Raw genomic sequence first — 23,590 nt, 5'->3', positions numbered from 1 at the left:
TTTATACATGCAATGACCTTAAGTGAATACATTGAAAATAACATTTTGATTATATGATAATTGCTGAGAAATTCTACTGAGCTATGTCTAAGAGTATCATTCAAACTAATCAGAAATACATGTGATTCATGGACTTTAGCCAATCCATCATAGTCATCTACCAAATTTTTCCACATGTTCATCCAACTTCCCATTCTTGCCTTAGATTCTGACCTGCAAAGAAGAATAGAATGTATTTTACAATCTATGTTTGTTCTGTTTTCTAACAACATAGTATTTTTGCTTAAGCAGATTTGCTAGGAAATGACAGCTTTGAAAAATTGGATATAGGAGCTACTGGAAGCATTTCAGTACTAAGCAATCTCAATAGTGCAGAAGGGAAAATGAAATATCACTGTGTTTTAAAGATGACAGTTTTGTCAAAGATCTTCTTCCACTCCTTGGCTTAAAACAAATGGAGTAAATCAAGAGTGTATCTGTTCAAAATGCATGCACATCCTCACCAAGGAAACTCTTCTTCCTAAGTACATCTGTTCAGATGCAGGGGAGATTGTCATCTTCTTGGCTTGGTTTTGGCTTTAGTGAATTCTGAGGTCTTGGTATTTCATAATAATAAGCATTGTTGAGAGGAGAGGAAACACATTGTATTTATATATCTAAATATATATTTATGCACATATATGATTAATATTCAGGAATATATGTATAGTACTGTGATATGAAGTGTGTATGTGTGTGTCCATGCACATGAATGTTTATGTGTGTGTGTGTGTGTGTGTGTGTGTGTGTGTGTGTGTGTGTGTACATATATATATAAAAGGATGGGAGATGAAGAGAGATGGAGGGATGAAGAAGAAGAAGGAGAGAGGGAGAGATCCTTTCTTGTAAGAGACTAAAGCCAGAAGATCATGAGCTTGAAGCTAGCCTGGGGACATAGTGAGACCATGTTTAAAAGAAAACAAGAAATAAAACAATAATAGGCACCTTAAAAAGCCTAAGTTTAGGTGCTCAATTGTTTATGGATATATTAAAAGTATAGATCTTAAAAAAAAAAAACATTTTTAGAGTTGCAAAGGCAGAGCAAGTGTGACATTATCAGCCTTTAAGCAAAAATTCATCAGCAACTGGAAAGGCAGTGGGATGTAGAGTGTTTAAGAGTACAGAGATTAGAGGAGACTTCCTGGGCTTAAAATTCCACTGCTGTCAGGGTTTGGGTCTGTGATTTGGCCAAGCTATTTTCTCAGCCCTGAATTCTTTCTTTGTTCCATGTGATTGCTGATAGTCTCTGTTTCCTACTGACCTTGCGCCTTGGCCTGAGATCTTGTAAACACCCAACACAATGTTAGTTATGATCAATGACAACTATTAACATGCAAGGAGGCCAAGAATGGCAGCAGAAACTTCAGGAATTAATTCAGAGAAGCAAATAAATGTTCCAAAAATTTTCAAGTTTCCTGTAACACTGTTTCTTACAGAAAAGTAATAAATGAGTGTAGTCAATGTCATTATTGTCTTAATAGAAAAATTACTGTTGGTTGTAATTGAATATGGGATATACACATTCAGCAGTTTAATTTAAAGATTCTACTAGAAAGGAATCACTGTGAAATTCTGGCTCCAGATTCCACAGGCAATGAATGGGATAATTTAAAGTTCATAGGCTATTGCCAGATTTTCTTGTTTCTGTTAAAGAGAGGTGTCCTGTAAATGCTTACATGTTTTAATTACTATTTCTTCCCACTCACAGTTAGCAACAGTGGTTATTTTCCTTGTATTAACTTTCTAAAATGGTTTTCATTTAATTCTTTGTCCACTTATGGGCAGAATTTGCCCCTTATTAAATGGGTACCCAATAGTGTGACTTTAACTGCATTTTAACTTAACATGTTCCACGAAAAAGATTGATTTATCATGGTATACACTAAAAGCATCTTCATATGTGATTTATTTATACATTTTACCCTGTTTTAGAGCCCTTCAGCGTTTCCTATTAATAGGATTGTCATTTTTATGTATGGATGGATTCTTGGTACAGTTTGGCTTTGAGCCATCATGTTATCTATCCTTTTAACTCTTTGGAAACATTGACTTATCTCATTGTGCATTAGTGCAGGCTCAATTTTTTTTCAAGTCATAGATGACACAGGTCACTTCATTAGGCCCCTCGATTGCCTTACTTCCCTGCAGTCTTCAAGTATCTTATACTAAGTATCATAAAAAAAAATGTTCTGCTTCCATTAACAAAAAGTGAGCAGGGAAGAAAAAAGCCAATTATTTTCAGCACATAAAATCCTTATGATAATTTGGTAGACTTTAATTAAACTAATATATCACACTGCACTTATAAAGACAAAGGAGGAAAAAAGGGAAGCACATAATCTTTTTTTTTTTCCTGTTGAGACACACCATATTGCTTTGTGATTAAGTGCTTTAAGCATTGTGACCTATTTTAAAATCTAAGATTTGCAGTCCTTTTCATACAATATTAAACGTATTAAAAATTCGATGCAATATTGATTAGAACCAGGCCCTCCACAAAAGCTTGAAATGAAGCTATGTTAAAGCTTGGCTTAAAAGTAATTTGTATTAATTTCTTATGATTTTTAAACCCTTCAAAATAAAAATCCTAAAGTGCCACCAAACATAGACATATCTTTTATCACAAAGAATATTGTTCTGCCATTTTACATTTATTTTGTGTTTTGCACTGCAAGTTTTTTGGAAAAGCCTCCTGGCATTATTAACATAAAGTCCACTGTCAATCAGAAGAATTCTTTACTTCACATGTAGGGTTACAGGGATTAGAGGCATTTAATTTTTACTTAAAGAATCTCATTCTGCAATCTTCAGCTTCTCTGAGATGTAATTTGATAATTTAAGTGGAAATAAACACTGACCTGGGGATGAGGATTGGGAATAAGAATGGTTAAGTGTTCTTTGTGTGTTTGTGAGTATGTGTTGTGTCTGTGTAGGGTGTATTTTCATGCACAAGAGTGCATATGCAAAGGCCCGAGTGCCTAGCTCTATCACTTTTTTCCACATTCTTTTAAAATATAGTTTCCCATCGAACATGGAGGTCATGGTGGCCAACAGTGATCCTCTTGCCTTGCATCCCACTCCACCACCAAGCTGGGTTGTAAACACAAGCACAGGCATGCCCAGCTTTTCACATACTTTTGGGGATTTAAACTCTGGTCTTCATGCTTTGGCAGCAAACACTTTTTACCCCCTAAGCTATCTCCCAAACCCTGAAGACATTTAATTTTAATCCTACATCTTCAGTGTTTTATTGAGTTGACTTTGACACCTCTCTGGACTTCAATAATTTTCACCGGTAAAATTTGACAGGTAGTAAAAGAAGGATGCAGATAGCTTCTTTATCTTTGAAATTACATTGCTTCTCTATGTTACTTATTAATATAGTGTATCTCTATATACTAAAAGTGCTATTAAATCTATGCACATCGATCCTTAAATCAACATCTTACTACTTAGGAAAGCGTTTATTAAAATGTCTAGTAATTTCTAATTGTAATGAAGCACAGATTTTTGACACTGGTAAGCCACAAATAAAATTAAAATGGAATCATATTCAATTTCTATCCATGCAAATAGACCACATAAGCAATGTGCCAAATTTCACATTTTGAGCTGACATTGTCTGCAAGCTCGAAGCTGGCTTGTTAGATTTGGTTTTCTCCTGAGAACATAAATGTTTTTAAGCTCTGGTTGCATCCTGTTGTGTTTCCTTTATTGGCTTGCTTCTGGGTCTGATTGGTGGTTGTCTAGGGTTCCCCAAATATCTCACTGTTTTCCAGACACGTGTAGCTTCAGGGGCTTTTGCTGACCACAGGCTTCCTCTTCTTGCCTTCTCCTCACCAGCACCTCTTCCGTTTTTTTTTTTTGGAGGCAGTTTTTGCTGCTTTAGCACACAAAGATTAGCTAGCGCTGCCATGGTGTCCAAGGGTAGTCAATACCGTGGTCTGAAGAGGATAAAGATGAGAGCTTAAGCTCGCATCATTTTCCTCTTTACTGTGAACTTTAAGAACATAAATACATTTTTGTTCAACTTTAGTCCAGTGCAAATGAAACTGTAAAGCTGCGATCCTGTCTATCCTTTTTTTAGTTATATAGTGCTTAGCAATGCTGGGATTAATCTTTATCACTCGAGGATTCACACATTTCTTTTTCTTTGAAACCGTTATTAAAAATTAAATTTCAAAGAAAATGAGCTAAATGAGAAAGACTTGAATATGTGTAATAAAACAGAAAAGAAACCTGCAGCTTTTTCTTAACAAATAGTTTAGCTGCATGTTTTATCTCTAGAGTTCCTCACATGTTGTCTACATACGATGTTCAAGAGGATGGGTTTCTGTTTCTCCTTTCACATTGCCTGCTTATTAAGTGTAGGGATATTAAACTAATGACAGGAAATTGGGGAGTCACCCAGACACATTTAACAGGAAATCTACAGTGTACATAGAGGTTTCTTCCTGCCTGTGACTTCACGTCTTACCTTATTCACCAATTGCCTTTCTCCAAGGCAATGTTTGCCCTGTCCTTGGGCTCCTAGCTAAGCCAAGTTTAAGGTCAGTCAGTCAACAAGCCCCTTTCCCACTGCCTTTATCACTCCTGCTCTCATGGTTGAGTCTCTCAGAATCTCACCTACTTGGGTTTTGTCTTTGTCTCCCCTCAGTTGTGAAAGCATCCACACTTATGCTTCTGTGGCTTTCTTTAAAAGATTGAAGAAGAAGTTCCCCCTGAACAGGGCTGGTCTCTTGGGTTGCTATCCATTTTTTTTCCCATGCCTCCTACTAGACTGGACTTTATAACCTTAGGTATTGTTGCTGACACTAAGATTCTATGATTCTAATAGGAAGCCAAGTGAATCAATATTGATTGTGTGGTTCTCCAGCCCAAAGAATTCTTTTATTAGGCTCCAAGTCTTTCACATTCTGAAGTAAGAGCAAGCTATTTCAGGTGAGAAACGGGTATATATTACTTACTAAGGCATTTCCTTTCTTGGCTGATTCAGTGGCTAACAGTTAAAAAGACTTCTGGCCTTTAGTAATGTAGAAACGATATTGACAAATGTCACTCTGTGTGTGTGTGTGTGTGTGTGTGTGTGTGTGTGTGTGTGTGTGTGCGCGTGTGCACGCGCGCATACCTTACACAAGTAAATGAGCTAATCATGATTAGTCTGATAAACACATAAGCTTCTAGGAATCATCACAACATGTACATTTAGAGTGGTTTAGGAAATATATCATTTTGCTTATTATTCATTAAGCCATGCCCCAAATGGAGGCAGTTACCATTGTAACACATGTGTTTGTTTGTTTGTTTGTTTGTTTGTTTTTATTTTTAGAGACAGGGTTTCTCTGTGTAGCTTTGAGCCTTTCCTGGATCTCGCTCTCACAGGCTGGCCTTGAACTCACAGAAATCCGCCTGCCTCTGCCTCCCGAGTGCTGGGATTACAGGCGTGTGCCAGTACTGCCCGGCACATGTTTGTTTTTTTAAAGTCAGAATTTCACAGTAATTTATTATGTGCAAACAGTGCAGTGAAAATGCATTTGATTAGGAGTTCCAAGTCTTGGTTTAGGTCCCTCACTTTATCACTTACATGTATATAATTTTATATAAGAAGATTCTTGTCTCTGGGCTCCACTTTCTTCAGCGTGAAGTGATCCAAGTTCAGAGGGCTGCGTCACAAGGCCTTTGCAAGTTTAAATGATATTTTAATAAACACTCTTCTGAAGAAAAATTTCTTCCCTCATATTTTGGAGGTTCATAAAAAAGTATATTTGACTTGTACTTTGCACACGAAACAGGGTCTGCCACAAGGAAATAAATCAAAGAAACCGGGAGAGGTTTTTATGGTTAGATTTCACAAGAAGTGCAGAACCCTTGCGAAGAGTGTTGGCATGGGGCGTGTGAAGCAATGGCTACACACAGAGAGGAACATAGCACGGCCTGTCTGTGTAGATTCATGTGTGGCCATTTGTTGTCAGAGATAAGGAAATTCCTGTCCTCCAGGCACACACACATATCAGCTCTGCAAGTCTTTTGGGTGATACCTGATGACCTGTTTCAGGGAGAAGGGTTAAAGGAAGGTGAAAAGGCACCTGTTTCTTCTTTTGGTTCGACTGTTAGTGTGTAGTGTTTTGGGGTCTTGGATGGTGGCTCCATCACCTCTACATGGGTGTCACAGTCACTAATAATCACCACTGTTTACAGTTTTTATAAATTATTTATATAGATCATGAGTAAAAAAGACAAATTACTGTTGAGGGTTACCTTTTTATAGTCCTTCAACTTTCTAAATCCTGTGTTTACTATATTTCTTCTTTTCCATTTAAAGTGGGTTTTAATATTCAAAAATACAATAAACTGCCAGCATTAAGGGGCTGTGCTTCTTTATTATAACTGAAAGTGACTTTCTTATTGGGCAGTCATGCTCTCAAATATTAATAACAACTTCAGTTTCTAGATGGTAAAAATTAGTATGAACGTGTTCTCTGTGTTGTGGAATACAGTCTGCTTTTTATGAGATACCTCTCACTTTTTTCTCGATTTGAACATCACTCAAGGAAAAAGTAATGCATATTCATAGAGTTATTTTGCATATTGCCAATTATATGCAAACACATTCAACAGACACGTGCACTTAATCTTCTCCAATTACATAGGTGCATGATTAGAACTGAAGCATACCTAATGAAAATAAGTAGAAAAATACATACATACTCTTTCAAAGAATATAGATTTTATTTTTCCTTGGTTTTAGAGGTTTTTTTTTTTTAATAGATCATAGGTTAAAAACAGGTCTATTCCTATGTGGGAGAGTTCTGTATTTTCTTATACCTAGATCTGAGTCCCTTCCCTAGTTTCTGAGTAGATCAATTTCCCTCTCCTGGCCCTCATCACTATTGATGCCCAGGGAGCATAAGAAAAGGGGGAAAGTCATTTTTGTAACTCAACTACTTTCTAATAACTTTTGTAAATTACATTTCTAGCTTAGTTAATTGGTCTTTTAGTTAGGGGATGAAAGATTTGAGATGTGGTGATAGCCTCATAGGAAGGGGTCTAGAATGACTTGGTTTCAAGTGTGTGTGTGTGTGTGTGTGTGTGTGTGTGTGTGTGTGTGTGTATGCACAGTGCATGTGAGTATGACTTATTGCCTAAATGATAGAAATGAATTGAAGAGAAAGACTGAAAGAGGAAGACACAGACCTTGTCTTTACAGCTTTACCTGAATTGGATGTGACTGAAAGATTTGTTGGATCCGATTTACTGAAGCCTATCTCCTTAGCAGTGGTGATCTGAAAATTACTTCCAGGGCCTTTTTAATTAGCTGCTTCAAATCAAAGCAAACACATACTGGTAACACACATTTCTATTCTGAACCTTACCAACAGTTTTCAGAACTGTGATTCCTAAATGGTTCTCTGTAAGCTCAATGAATGATTTGAAATATGCAGATTTTTGAAACAATAATTTTTAATGGTGAAGAAAGAACTCATCTTTCCTGACTCTAATGACAGGTGGATATTAGAATACAGTTGTGTTTTTCCATGTATCACAGCCTAAAACCATAAACAGTTCTCTACAATTGGTTGAGTTGTGAAGTAGTTCTAAGTAACATTTTAATAAGGGGATTTCATTATCTTTCATGACAGCATGGTGCATATATTATTTAAATGTGTTATATTCCTCGGTACAATTATAAATTGAAATTATAAATAAGCTTTGAAAATAAAACATTAAACATTTTGACTCTTCTGATTTTTATTTTTAAATGTTTCATCTATTTATTCATTTATTAAAAGCTTTGCCGAAAACTTTGCATAGATCATACCTTTAAAGAAAAAGAAATGAATCTCACATGGAAAAGAAAAAAGAAACTTAATTTTTTTTGTCAGACTAAACTTAAATAGGAAAAATGTAGAAAGTGACATGATATCAAAGTATATATCATTTGCTGCCATTCAGAAGAGCTATGTTCTAAGATCAAAAGTCATATGACAAATAATGTACAGCAAGAATGTCCACACCATTTTAAAATTTCAAAATTACCTTTATGATATCATGAGATAACAGATAATTTAATTTACTTAGTTATCAGTTCCCAAATATATATTCGTTCATTAACACAATTTACTACCAACCGATCATGTGCAGATTCTGGGAAAGAATAGGTAGAGTGAACATGATGTTTACCCTCAGGGATGACAACATAGCCTGGAATATGATAGAAAAATTAAATGAATAACTATAAAACAGTTAAACGTGTCATAAGCGCTATGTAAACCTGTCATATATGTGGAGGACACAGAATAGGCAGATGGAATGTTTTTCATGCTTTATGGTTATGTGATGGCTACAAGCTAATTTGCAAATAGAACATAAAATGAAATCTTTCAAATATCTTTGGTTAAGAAGCTTGAATTAAATATGTACTGATATGAATCCTGTGAAATGAGATAAAGTATACCTGATGTAATTTTATGATTTTATCATATTTACTTATGATATGATTATGAAATTGATCAAATCATCTTAAAATTTATTAACTTTTAGAGTTGCTAGAGAAAAAATGTTTCTTGGCAAAGACAATATTTAATGAGCAATTATGACGTTTTCAAGCCGCTTTAACTTAATAGTGAATAAGAATAACTCACTGCTAAGAGCGCGTCTCAAAGTAAGCCTTCCTCTCAAGTAATTAATTTTCAAATTAGCCAGTCATTTTATTATACTATTCACTTTTATAAATAAGTTGATAAGCATTCAGAAGAAAACAGCATCTACTTCTTTCATAAGTTTGTATTTGCATGCAGGTATGTTGTGACCTTGGAATTTAAACTGAAGATTTTTCTTTCCTTATACTGATTCTTGAGCACTTTGAATCAGGAACTTCATTCACCAAGTTCCCGAAAATGACAACATCCTGTTGGCCATTTTCAGGCTTACTAAAGATTTTGCTATCATCATTTGTAGTTCAAATTGGAAAAAAAAATGCTTTGTGTAGTTTCTTGCATAGAAAGCAAAAATTAGTCCATTGATTGCTCTCAAGTTCAGAATAATATTGAATACCATTTAAAGTTTACATTAGCACCAAAATATTTTGAAGGCATATGTATCATCGCTTCCCTTTCTACAAATGAACTACCAAGGCAGGGAACCCAGCCTGAGAGCAGTCATGCCTTTGCCAACCTTGGTCTCAACAATTCACACTCTTACAGTCCCTCCTCTTTCTCGCCAATTGGACTCCTGGAGCTCCACCTGGGGCCTGGCTGAGGATCTCTGGATCCACTTCCATCAGTTATTGGATGAGAGTTCTGCACAACAGTTAGGGTGTTTGGCCATCTAATCACCAGACTAGGTCAGATCAGGCTTTCTCTCCACCATTGCCAGCAGACTACAGAAGATATATCATTGTGGATTTCTGGGGACCTCTCCAGCACTCTGCCTATTCCTGTTCTCATGTGGTCTTCATTTATCATGGTCTGTTATTCCTTGTTCTCCCTTTCTGTTCTTGATCCAGCTGGGATCTCCTGTTCCCCTAAGCTCTCTTTCTCTCGAACCTTGCCCTTCCTTGCTCCCACTGTTGTCCAGGTTGTTCCTGTAGATCCTGTGTCTTTCTTAGGGTCCTGTTTTTTTGGTAGCCTCCCTGGATTTGTGAGTAGCAGTCTGGTTGTCAGTCATGCCTTTGAAGCACAGAGTAACTTGTGTTTACCAGAGATCAGCAGGCAGTTTGTGCATCACATGTAAATTGCTAGGCTTCTAAGAAGGGAGAGTGAGCCATCTCATGACATCACTAGAGACTAAAGCTACTTGGAGGGTTTGAACATTTAGATCTAGCTCCCATCTCTGACACTTCATGGATGTGTAAGTTAAAAAGCATCTGCAACATAATTACCATATCACTTTATTCCGATTATAGAATACACACACGGCACTCTCCATCTTCCCTCCCCTTGACATTTCATAGCCTTGAAAAGCTTGAACCTGGAAACACAATTAACTCAATGATTCTTATACCAATCAAACAGTTCTTGTCAGAGCTAACATCCTTGGGACTAGCCAGCTCTATTGATTTTGGTGCCCCAGGGTTGATAATTGTAGCGAGAACTGCTATGTCTCTCTGACTTCTGAAAAAGGTTGTGGCCGCCACAAATACATCTTTAAGAAGGAAAGAATACCATTAGCCGAGATGTGCAGTTCAAGCTTTGCAACTAGACTGGCTGGCAAAACCCTACTCACATCCCTGTAAAGCAGACATATATTTTTGTATTTTTTATAGGTGGATACAGTGCAGACCACGAACCCACCTGGCCACATTGAGGAATCGTGTAAAATCAATGTATGTGCTCGTAAGTGAAACACATGCCAAGTTCCAACTCAATACGTTGGATCCTAACAGACCCGGATTTGTCTGGTGTAGAACGAAATTGATTCCCAAGGGGCGAGAGATCACTAGCTCATTAAAGTGAAGCCCTAATTTTGAAGAACACAGAAACTTTCTGCTAAAAGAAATCAAGCAGTACTTTGCAAAGGAGTGAAAACAATGAAGGTCTGAATACGGACTTAAAGAGGGATGTGAGAGAGGTTTTGCAGTCTTGGCCATTCCTGTGGGGACAGTCAAATGTCTTCAAACTCAGGAGTGTGAAAAGAAGACCAGGAAGCCCTGTCTTCACTTGCAGTTCAAAGGACTCAAGTGAAGAGTGGCCATGTCTATTTCCCCCTGTTTCTCCTCATTACTGTGAAGATTACTATGAACATGTGTTAATTTGCCTTGCTTGAACTCATTGGATGCGTTATGTAGAAGTCATCAGGATCTGCGCTAGATGAACAAAGAAGTGGAAGTGTATACCTCAGGACCTAATTCTGGAAATTAGACAAAGTAATGCTATTTAATAAGGCACTGAAGAAGAAGTTCCACTGCCAGTCAGGGAAAGTGGGGAACTGGGGACTTGAGAGGAAATGCAACTTAAGTCATTCTGGTACCCACTGAACATGATTTATGAGGTTGTAGAAACAGAAGATAGATCACACCATATTTAAAAATCTTTTACACAATTTCTGAATGAGTTTAGGATTAGACATGTAAAGTGTTCAAGGAATACATGGCCATTATGTCAATAGGAAACTGGCCTTTTGAGTTTGTAGTCTTGTTTCTTCATGTGTGTAGAGGAGGGACTTTTTATGTTAAAAAAAAAAAAAAAAAGATAAGGTTGAGCTGCATGCCAGAAGCTCTTCACATTATTGTTACTTGCTCAATGGAAGACACTATATAAACCTACAGTCTAATTTTCTTAGGAGTGTGAGTGTAGATGTGTACAGTGGTGTGTGTGGAAGGAGATAAAATTTAACCAGTAGCATTTGCACCTGGGTCTGTTACCTAGCATGTGAAGAGGTCACATCAATTGTCCTAAGTCATTTCATCTGTTACTACTGATTACTATTCACAAAGCAAGGGATTCTAAAATAGGATGCCTGCTGCAGAATTTCTCCAATTAAATATGATATTTGATGTGATTGAGCCATTTATATTAGGATGACACTGATGTCTGATAATAATGACTGTAGCTCATGGGAAATTAGTGTGCAGACAGTTGAAAATGCATATTATACTCCTTCAGTGACAGGGCATGAATGAATCATGGATGCTAATATAGAAGAGACTAGGGAAATATTTGTTTTCTCAATTATAGCTTTCTATTTTGTCAGTAGGTTATGTGCATTTATCCCTTACATTTTTTCAACCTGAAAAGTGTAACAAATAATCTTGTGTTAGTATAAATCAGGTAGTATATATTTGAAACAGATGGACATATTTTTTGTAGTCACCATGTGCCATAAAATTTTGGAAACTACTGTCCTTTGGTATTTTTATTCATTTCTCTCTATCTTGCTGATTAATTTTATAGTTGAATTTTTTACCTCTTCTTTCTATGTGACAATCAATTGCAACTGATCTTCTTATCTTAATGTTACAGGGATTTTTCTTTATTTATGCAATTATAATAAATTATAAAACTGTATGATTCTATTGCATTGAATATTTTTTGTGGCCAATAAAATAAAGGAAAACTACTTTATAAGATGCCTATGTTTCTTATGTCCATAGTCCTGTTAAGCACATTGACACATATAACATGTTCAGCTTACCAGTCTTTATTGGAGAAAAATCAGCTCACACACTGAAGATTTAAAATTTTTTAAAAATACATTTTGGGGGCTGAAGAGATGGCTCAGTGGTTAAGAGCACTGACTGCTCTTCCAGAGGCCTTGGGTTCAATTCCCAACACCCACATGGCAGCTCACAACTGCCTGGTAATTCCAAGATCTGACACCCTCACACAGACATACATGCCAGCAAAACATTGAAGCACATAAAGATAAATAAATTTAAAAATGCTACCACACCCAGCAATGTTAAAAAATATATTTTTAATTAAAGTATGATTACATTATTTCCCACTTCCCTTCATCTCTTCAATGTGTCCCTTGTCTCTTGTTCCCCAACTGTCCCATGTTCTTCCCACTGCTGTCTCCCTCTTAATTTTTTTTATTTTGGCCTCTTTTTCTTTGATTATCATAGCTACATATAAATATAGATGCATAAATATATAAGTACAACTTGTTTAGTCTGTTTTTCTTATTTATGTGTGTCATTTCAGGGCTGACACTTTGTATTTTATAACCAGTTAAGGCCTGTGTCCTCAAGAGAGTCTAAGTGTACCTCTCTTAGCAGTCATTAGTTGCCTATAGTTCTTGGTCTAGTTGTAGGATCTATAAGAGTGTGCCCCTCCCGCCAAAAGTGTCTATTGATATGGACGGACATTGTTCAGGTCTTGTTTATGAAGCTGTTTCCAGGAGATGAGTCTCATGGCAAGCTTTCTGGTCCGCTAGCTCTTACAATCATTATGCCCTCTCTTCAGATATGGTCTTTGAATATCAGGTGCAGGAGTTGTTTTTGTAGATGTTTCTGTTAGGCCTGGGTTCCCACAATCCATCCATCTATGCAGTATAAAAAAGAACTGAACAATTGCAAATCCATGTCTGAGTTTGCTTTCAGCAAAATCTGAGAAACTCTGCTTTGATAATCAAATTCAACTGGGCTTTTGCTTATACCATCAATAAATTAATTTTAACTTTCAATTTCTAAAATTGGATAATTTACAGATTCTCTAAACTGATACTTCTTAATGACCCCATTATTAATAAGCAATGATCTTCAGTATAAAGAGAATCATATGCAGTTTCTATTTTAAATGACTCAAGACACAACCCACACCTTAAGACCAAGATAACAAAATTCACAGTTGTTGCTACTGTGCTCTTGATTTAACCAAAAGGAAGCATGCCATGGTATAAATAATTGTGTCCTTGGATCTATAGATTCCCGATAAGTTAATTGAAGGAAGCTACATCCAAGTACAAAATCATTCCGTTTGCAACAGAGAAAACCATTTTGTTCTGCCTAGAGTCTAATGCACGCCCTGACAAATGAGAGAGAGAGAGAGAGAGAGAGAGAGAGAGAGAGAGAGAGAGAGAGAGAACCAGTTTTTCTTGCTCTCTACCCCCTAAGGATTGATCTGCACATAAAGGTCTCCATGACTTCAAAGGCATTTCTGGACTTGGATCAGGCTGGTTTAGTTCAGAGGAGAGGCAGACGCCGGCCCCTGATGTTTACTGCTGTAGACTCTTTCATCTGATGGTAATTCTTTGCTTAGAGGAAGCGATGACAACAGACAGAGTAGTCCTGTGACCCCGTTAAAATTTCAAGATGACTGTTTAGTCTCAAAGCACCTCACCGGGACAACAGTACTTTCATTTGACTTTCCTGCTACTACTACAACTGTGGAAGTTTCAGGAAAGTGGAAGAGACAAAATGAAAGCAAATTTCTCTATCAGCAGATCCAGTATATATGTCATGGCTTTTTTCTTTTTTTCATTACTGTATACTGACTTGTAAAGCAGCACTACCCTCATCATAATGGAGGTGGCATGGCTCAGAGTTTCTCTTCTTTTCAGAGAACTGGTCAAATCTATTGGTTTTTTTTTTTTTTTTCATTTACTTTATTTTCTAGTCATTTGTACAGTTCATCTAGACAATAAAATTTAATAGATCACATTAATTGATTTAAAAAAAATTAGCAGTTGAGGTGGGGAGTTAGAAACCTCTCCAATGCCACTTTCTAAGAATTTTAGAGCTTTTCCTCATCCCTCTATTTTTGCTGAAGATTGTTGTATAAGTCCCGGAGCAGCTGTGAATGAGAATCAGCTCAAAAGCTACATGCAGATCAGATTTTCACAGGAATCAAAGTTTCACTAAAGTAAAATCAGAAATCATTAAAGATTACAGTGCTTTCCATTGTAGCTCAAAAAAAATTTGTTTTGAATGCTGCTTAGTTTACAGCCATGTTCTGATAAAAAATTAATTGAAAACTGAACTGGTTTTAGTATTTTTTTCAGAACACCTTTTAAACAAGTTACTAAAAATCACCTCGATTCTGGTGATGTATTAATTACTGTTTACTATTACCAATCTCATAATGAAAGTACTGGTATTGTCATTACACCTGTCATACAGCTGGGAAAATGAGACAGGGTTTCAGTTACCATGTGGAGCTACAAAACTAGCAGGAGATGGAGCTGGGCTGTATTTACACCCTCATTCAGTGGGTCACACTCTGGACTGCAAGGCTTTGGGCCCCCAAATACTACAAAACACAGACATGAGTTTGTTGAGTTGTATTGGGGTATAGAGATGAATTTTTGGTTCTTTAGGTCACAGATTTATCAGCATGAGATGGAGTCAGGCTGCCTGACTTTGATTTAAATGCTATTCTGAAGTTCTAGCATACAGAAATATTCGTTAAAGATAGACTCCAATATAAATGATATGCTTTAAATACTGTAGACAGGAAAGAAGAAGAACTCTTTTCCAATTTATTTGCTTTGTGGGCTAAACATATGTTACTATAAATATGGAGTTTTACATTGAAACATTTTAAAATGCAGATTTTGCTTCCCGAATCTAGGAGGCCTGCAGAAAATGCCAGCTGTATTCCTTAAGGAAGTGGAGTTCACAGTGTAAAGGGGAATCCGTGTGCAGGCCCTTACAGTACCTCACGCACAGGGGCTCAGAGGTCAGTGCTCTGAACCCAGACAGCCTGGGTTGGAAACATTACTCACCAACTGACTGTTTGAACAAACACATCTCCCTGCTTCCATTTAATCATGCACACATTTACAAAGTTAACAATGTCTAGCTCATAAATTTGCGATGACCAATTAAGGATGTTAATGTAGGCAACATATGTATGTCATACTATCAACTAATTCAATGTTTCCAATCATTAATTTTCTTAACAGTGTTTTTATAATTGACATTGGAGTGTACTGGAGTGGGTGTGGTGGATGTTTATGAGCTACGAAAGAGCTAATATCATCTCAAAAAGAGAGATGGAGACTCCTACAGCAACTCAGCAGAATCAGGAAGATAGGGGTTCTCCAGGGAAATCCACCAGTTTCTGGTCTGCTGAGACCCAAACCCTAAGCTCTGTGTGCTACACTTTTCTCAAGCACAGCCAAGTTAGAGTGAACTGGGAAAGCAGGGATTAGGCTTTGTCTAAACCAATGATGAAAGTTTTCAAGAAGAATATTTGAAGACCATCTTACCCGCAGGCAAAAGAATACAGACTTTCCTCCTGATATCACTATCATAAAATTATAAATTTGTTTCTAAAGTATAATAAAAACTAATGGTACAGTGGTTTACATAACCACTAGACAAGTGCATTATTTGTGTTATTTTTGCAGATGTCCAAGAAGTATTTGTTGTATGAAAAGGGTTTTCTTTTGAAAATTATTAAGTACCAAGTGTTCTGTTTTTATTAAAGGGTAGGGTTTGAACACACAAGATAGAAACAAAATATATGCCTGTGCCATTGAATTGGATAAAGCTTAATCTTTGCCAATCAGTGGCTTTCATTTGAAGCTCTGTGATTGCTTGAGCACTGGAGAGGATAAAACAAACACCATGACCTTCATTTTTACCTATTTAAAACCCCTTCTTCAATAATGTAAGATGATTAGTAGCTGTACCTGGAAATGCTGGCCTCAGACATGGTGCCATAGCAGTCTTGAAGCACATCACATCACTTGTGAAAACAGGAGAAAATTCTATTTTACATTCATATCACCATTTAGAAGTGGAGCATTTGAAAAGAAACAAAGCAAACTCAGGAATTTTATGTGACTGCAAGTTTGAGGAATTTTTGCTGTTTAAATGACAGAGCTGGACCCTGTGTGTTTTATGATGTTAACTGTAGCATAACAATAGATTCTATGCTGTTTTCTATAGATCTCTGATGGGGAATTATCATTACTGTGATTAAAAGCAATCTCTTCCTACCTCTATCCTCAGATGTTAAAGGCAAAAGTACATTCCTCATTTTGAGACTCAAGCACTCTTATGAGTACAGTTCAGCCTATTTTCTAATTGCTGCTGCCCAATTGTGTTGGTGAAAAGTCTGTCCTTGTGGGATCTAAGTGGGATCCAGGTCTCTGATCTTCTTTCTTTTCTGTGTGTCTAGCTGTGAACGGGGAGTCAGCACAGGCTTTTTTTTCTCCCGTGTATGTCACACTCATGAAAGACATAGACATTTGGAATGTGTATTCTGGAAACCTCAGAAACTGGATGCTTCCTGATAAAACATTTTAGATAGACACAGCTAGGATACGTGAACTTTCTGGTGACTTAATACCCAATAAAATTTATGACATTTTTGAACTTAAAGTTGAGAGTCGATTGTGATAGTCATGTTATTGAAACAAATGTGCGCAAAGAATAGCACTGAAATATGAAGGAAAAAAAATCAAATGAATAACATGGCCCTTTCAATAAAAATCTTTTGCTGAAAAGTTACAGAAATACCTTACTTTTTACATTGAGAAGTTGCTATAATTCTTTAGAAGGAGAACTTCCATTTAGTCTTACATTAAGAGAGACTGTATTCAAATGAATACCAAGAAATGTACCAACACAGGACCTTTCTTGTCTTCCAGCAGCCCAAATTTAATGTAAAGAAAAAAAATGCAGTCTATATCTTGCATGCAGGATCTGTAATCATAGGCTGTTGCCATCTGAGATTAACATTTGGGCTAAAGAGCATGATTAGAGGATTTCAAATTAGTGGTTACCAAGTGGAAATGACACAAAAGTTAAAACAAAGTAATACAGCAATCTATTTTGTGCAATATATTTCTTCTACTATTTAATTAGCAGCTTAATTAGCATGATGTTTCATGTTGTGACCTAATCCGTTCTACTCTCAAGAGGTTTAATGAAGACAATGAACAACAACAACAACAAAAAAACTACACTTCAAAGTGTTGATGGATATGTCAGGTGTTACCAGAATTAAAAATAATTCTTCATAAAATAAGAGAACGCCCATCACATTTTACTTGAATCCAGAACCAGCATTTTTAAGAAGACTCTTTTACAATGTGAAATGCTTCCAGGAATAAAAATATATGAACTAATTCTGTGTGCTGTAGTCAAATGAACCACATTTTAAATTCTAAGTGACCACAAACCAATGCCTGAAGGATTCTCTTAGATAAAAAGATATGACTCTAGCTGTTTTGAGAGCAAACATGAAAGGCAGGTATAAAGATAATCAGATTTGTGAATATATAATATGACTCACAGGATTCTATTAAGAGCCATTGAAATGATTTACAAAGGATGGAATTCTGGAGAGTCTAACAGCTCTGCTGTTGGACAGGCTTGAGGGAAAAATGTGACTTAGAAATAATTTACCCTGTGTGTGACATGAAAGGGTCTCTCATCTTCCCTTTGCTCCCCCTGTGAGGGCGTGTTCAGATGGTGTGCATTTGTCTCCATTACACAGGATGGATGTATCTGCCAAGCCTCTCAGTCATATGCTAGAAGAGTAGCTCTGGTTTGTCAGAGCAGAGAGTGGCCATGATGGTTCTCCTCTGAAACTCTGAAACGCAGCAAATCTTATGGAAGGGTTAAACTGCTCATGATTAAATTCATGCAAAAGAATAAAATATTTCACTATTATGTGAATAAAATTCATTCTATAAGGAATTATAAGGAGTTTATAGGAAGCTACTTTTATCATTGACAAAACCATACCAGGAAGAACTTATTTAAGGTTTTCATTTTGCCCTTATCTCTACTACCATGCACTCACATGACCCAATCTTTGTTTAGTAGGACTTACTATCAAAAGCCGTAATCATTATTAACTGATGGCATGCATTCAACCAAAATTTCTGTTTTCTAGAATGCAAATAGACTTGATTGGTGATATGATATTTGTTCTGGAAATAACTGGGCTGGGACAAATACAAAGATGTGTACATACATGTGTGTACACACACACATACACGAATATAAGAAATTAATTGAAAAGAAATGCATGTGATACTTCTCAGATCAGTTTTGAACTGAAGTCACTAAGACACTGCTTCATTGCCTGAGGACAAAGGTTCAGTTTCAGTTTTCACAGTGTGCTCTCACTTGTCTGTTCCTGAAAACTCATGGTTTGAGAGATGAGGAATCTGGTGAAGATTCTCTCTCTCCCCAGTCTGCATGATTTTCACATCAAACATACATACAAATGAATGAATACAGGCTTTTAGATGTGTGTATGGTGTGTGGGGGTGTGTGGGGGTGTGTGGGGGTGTGTGGTGTGGTGTGGTCTTTTATGAGACAGGACTTCATTCTGTAGGTCTGGCCTGAAACTCACTCTGTGACCCAGGCTGTCCTGAAACTCATCACAATTCTCTTGCCTTAGTCTTTCCACTGCTAGGTTACAGTCATAAGTCATCAGGCACAGCTGTAACTTAAGACATAATTGGTTCTGGGGATGTAGCTCAGTTGGTAGATTGTCTGGTTAGCATACTAAAGTTCTGGGTTTGATGGGTTGCCCCCCTCCCCCTAATCCAGAGTGAATGCATACAGGCCAGGAATCCAGGACCGGCCAAAGGTTTGACCTAGAATATCAGGAATTCAGGCTTGTCCCAGGCCTCAACTAACCCTGGCCCACTTGTTCTGTGACAAATCCAGTCCCAAAACTTTTTTAAAAAAGATATAATTTGTAAATTGAACAATGAAAGAGTTTAGTCTGTTGATTATGGACTGATCTTTGAGCATCTTTGACAATTCTTGTGTTTAAATGAAGATGATAATATACTCCTTGTGTTATGAAAAATGTGGTTTATAACATTTTAGACATATATATGTACAACTGCTTGCCACATTTTCATCAACTGTAAATGAAAGCTGCGATTAAAGAAAGGATCAGCCAAATGATGTAGGGTACAAGTCAGCTACTTCTAATGAGCTAAGTTTCTGAAGAGGTCTGAATGTAATACATAATTTTGTCAGTCGTATATACTGTGTGCCTGTAAGTGCTATCTGATACAAAAACAAATCTTATATAAAAATAATCTATACACATTCTCCCCCCCAAGCATATTAGCACATCTGTCTATCTGTCCATCCTTCAATCTTCCTGAATATCCATCCATCCACCCATCCACCCACACATCCATCTTTATTTTGAGTTTCAGACAGTCTGTTTGTAGCCCAGGCTGGCTTTAAACCATAGAAATCCTCTGGCCTCAGGCTTCTGTAAACTTGGATTACAGGCATGAGTAACCATGGCCAGGTGTATGTTTAACAAAGGGCTTACCTTAATTATAAGCCAGACTGAGATTTCAATAATAGATTGTAACTAGAGTGTTAGGGCAAAACCCTGGTTGCTCTGATGGGCAGTGACATGGATATGTAAATCAAAAAGCCCTTCCCTCCCCTAAGATGCTTTTGTTCATGCTGTTTATCACGGCAACAGAAAACCAGAACATGGTGTGTCTAACTTAACATTTTTCCTTTAATGTTTTCAGGAACTGAAAGCTGATTTTAGAACCATTTGTTGGTTTAGACTTTATAACCTTAATAAATGAGCTTGCTGCTTTGCATCGCTTCAAAGGGGTGTTTTAGAATTGTTTTGAGCATACAAATGTGTTTATAAAACATGGTAATTTTTGTAAATGAGAACATAATAAAAATGATGATCAATGCATTACTCTGAGCTGCTTCCACAAGGATTTCTGAGTTTAGAAACTATTCATTAAAACAAATACCAAGAAAATACGCAACAGTTTTGCAGTTTTCATTATTTATTTTCTAATAGGATGCTGGAGTGTAATTAGGTAAATTCATATCCTCTTCTCCACTTGGTCCTTCCTTTGTTGTATTATATCAAAACTTGTAGGTAGTGAAAGGTTTTTTTTTTTTTTTTTTTTTTTTTTTTTTTTTTTTTTACATATTTGGAAAGAATCTCACTATGTAGACCAGGGTGGTCATATATGCCTTTCCTGTGCTAGGATTAAAGGCATGTATCAGGCCAAGTTAGGATGCAATACACCTTTAAACAGGACATTGTTTCATCAACCATTGAATCCTCATTACCATTCAATTTTGCTTAAATGTGAGGTTTGGGAACAGGCAATTTTTAACATCTTCAAATACATTGTCGCAACTTTTCTTCCTAAGTTGGTTCTCAGATGTCTGCTGCAGCTGGATTGTTAGCTTGATTGCATGTCCTGGGGATGGCTAGGGTATCCCTCAGCAGTCATTTCACTTGCTTTTGAGTCTGCATTTTAAATTGATCTACTTTAATAACTGTGAATAGACATTTTCCAGTTCCTGTGCAACCTGATATTATTATATGACGATATATGTCCAGAAAAGCATAAGCTTTTTATATGCTGGTATTTTACATAACTGATCAAGAGGATGAAATTAAGTAGAATGGAGTTAGGCTGGGAGAACTTCAATTAATTATAATGTGGTAGACATTTCTTTTCACCAGTTCAGATATGAAAAACAGCTCATCAGTTCTGCCCTGTTCATACTCCCAGATCTTTCAAGGATAAAACAGCTCATTTCAGAAATATTTAGAATGGTTCATTTCTAATAAACCACAAATGTTTTAGTCTTGGAGTCTTGTTGCTCTGGATCTAATCTCTTTCTCACAATCTGTACTTTCATATTTCCCTAAGATTATTAAGCCTATCTTTTAGTCATTCTCGTTATTTACAAGGGTGTTTTCTCACTTCATAGTTTGCTAACAGGTAATTCTATGTAAAAAAAATGTAAAATTTTTTAATGTTAGTGTGTGTGCATATGCACAAATACGATGTGTATGAGAGTATACTCATGAATTACATACATGTGGAGGTTTGACTACAACTTTGTAATGTCAGTTACTCCTTTCAGTTTTACATGGATCTAGGGGATTAAACTCAAATCATCAGGCTGATGCACTAAGTGCCTTTACCCCCTCAGCCATTTTCCAAGTCCCATGCCAGCTCATTCTAAACCACACTTTAATCTAATCCTGCAATTCTTTTTTGATTCTCAACTAGACAAGAGTAAACCTTACCATTATGATTCTTCTTTTTTGAAATGTTTTCCAGCCTAAGAAATTGTTAATCTTTAACTGTAAGCAACTTTATTTGTGTATTTTTTATGGTGTCTAGAATGTTTAAGTTTTGATGATTCTATGTTTTAGATTATTAGTATATGCATATTTTGTTTCATTAAGATATCTCATAACTATGTAAGTACACAATTGATTAAAATTTACTCTTCCTCTACTATCAGCCTTGTTGAGTTCATTGCTGATAGGAGATGCCCACAAACAGAAGTTGAATGCATTTTATCTTATAAAAAATAAATATTTATCTTTTTTTCAGAGAGAGAGCATCCAAATTAACAAAATATTTATCTTATAAATAAATAAAATATTGAACAGAGTCTATAGTGCTATCCATCCAATAAACATGTATTAAACTGCTGTAGTATATATTAGGTGTTGTACATATTCCATTCCAAAGAAGTATGAAATGCTGGATAACACCTGCAGGGGCTCTGTTTGGTCACATTCTTCTGTGATATTCAGAAACTACTAGTTGTAGAAATTCAGTTGTGGGAAATGTATATAAATGTATGTTTCCTGGATGTAATAAATACAGGATGTGAACAGCCAGACACCTAATGGAATTACAAGTAAGTATCAAGGAAAGATGGCATTATGGAAAACTGAAACAAGATAAAAAGAGTTAAGACATTATATTCAATGTTAATGTGGTTCAACTTGATAGGGGAAAAATTGAAGTCAGGTAGCCGTGGTTTCTAAACACAGAAGGGTAGAAGTCTTGGATTGTCAGGAAAACAATGTAACAGAGAAATATGGATGAAGGACACAAACATCACTTAAAGAACTTAGTTTAAATGCTCAGCTGAACATATTTCCTTTTAGAATCTCAACTTTAGTGGCCATACTTTATGCAGCATAAGAAGTAATAGAGGCTAACTGCAGCTACTTGTAAACACCAAGGCAATGCAGTTCTCTGGAGATTTATTGTGTTTCTAGAAGTGTAACTATAGTTAACAGCAAGAAAACTACATGTACCCATAGTTCAAAAATACACAAAGATGGATCCATTCTTTTACCAGAGTTCAGTTTTACTTGTAATGATACAGTAAATCTATGTGGCATTTGGAAGGCTCAGAAAACATGATTTTATTGTAAAAATCCCCACATTCTAATACACAAGAGCCAAAGAGACTATGACATTAAGCTGTAATCTCAAGGAAACCATGCCCACAAGGCTGTGCTGAGTCTATGGGCTAGGAATGCATCAAATCCATGGTATTCCATCTCAACCATAGTCTAGACTTATTGTGTAGTTTATAAGCTGATTTTTTTCTGTTTATCTTTAGATCTACATTTCCCTGATTTTTATTTTAAGGTATATTATTAAATCTTTCTTTTGTAATTTATGACTAAGTTTGTCCTTTGTGGATAAAGAATTTCTGCAACAAATAATACAGATATTATTTCTTTTTGTTTTTTTTTGAAGACAAGGTCTTGCTCTGTCACATAACTGGCCTTGAATTCAACACACACTTTTGACTGGCCTCCAACTCAAAGGGAACCTGACCCATGTGCTTTAGCCTTGTGAGCTTCTGGATTATAGGCAGGTACTGTATGCCCTGCTTGCATATAATTTTCATACTTCTTCATTTTATAGAAAATGCTGTTTTCTTTAAAAACAAAGCAGTAGTTCATAAAATCTTCTTTTCATGAAGAAAGGAAAGCCAGTTGATGTCGTAGGAATCTTAAAAGGTCTTATTAATAAGAACAAACCTGAGGCCAGTTATTGGGGTAAATGCTGGAAGGTCAGAGACACAGAACAAGCCACAGTTTTCTCACCTTGCCAGTTCCTCAGCTGGTCTTGTTTCCTCAGACTGCAAGCTTCTGTGTCCTCATCCCAATGGCTCTCACCAGAACTGCTGCTCCAAAGCCTAAAAGCCTAACCAGCCAAATGCCTAACTTAACTTAGTTCCTGGTCCTCACTACTTACCTTTCTGCTTTCTGCTATCACTCCCTGGGATTAAAGGCTGGATTTCCGGGATTAAAGGCTGTGTCACCATGCCTAGCTGTTTCTAAAGTGTATTTAGAGATCA

The 23,590-nt window shown here is 36.4% G+C and overlaps 1 protein-coding gene across 5 annotated transcripts in view; it reads left to right on the top strand.

Annotated features, from left to right (window-relative positions):
* Pcdh7 (protocadherin 7) overlaps positions 1 to 23,590 on the top strand; it is a 423,602-nt gene that overhangs the window by 56,728 nt on the left and 343,284 nt on the right. Inside the window, exon 2 of one of the 5 annotated variants that reach the window (XM_036200225.1) lies at positions 10,304 to 12,057. The exons of the other annotated variants lie outside the window; for them this stretch is intronic. Coding sequence (XP_036056118.1) covers positions 10,304 to 10,381 — 78 coding nt within the window. The 3' untranslated portion in view covers positions 10,382 to 12,057. Of the gene's footprint in view, positions 1 to 10,303; positions 12,058 to 23,590 lie in introns of those variants that run through there. 5 annotated transcript variants of the gene reach the window in all.

Source organism: Onychomys torridus, chromosome 10 (genome assembly GCF_903995425.1).
Source record: "Onychomys torridus chromosome 10, mOncTor1.1, whole genome shotgun sequence".
NCBI lineage: Eukaryota > Metazoa > Chordata > Mammalia > Rodentia > Cricetidae > Onychomys > Onychomys torridus.
This window is presented reverse-complemented; position numbering and strand designations above follow the sequence as displayed.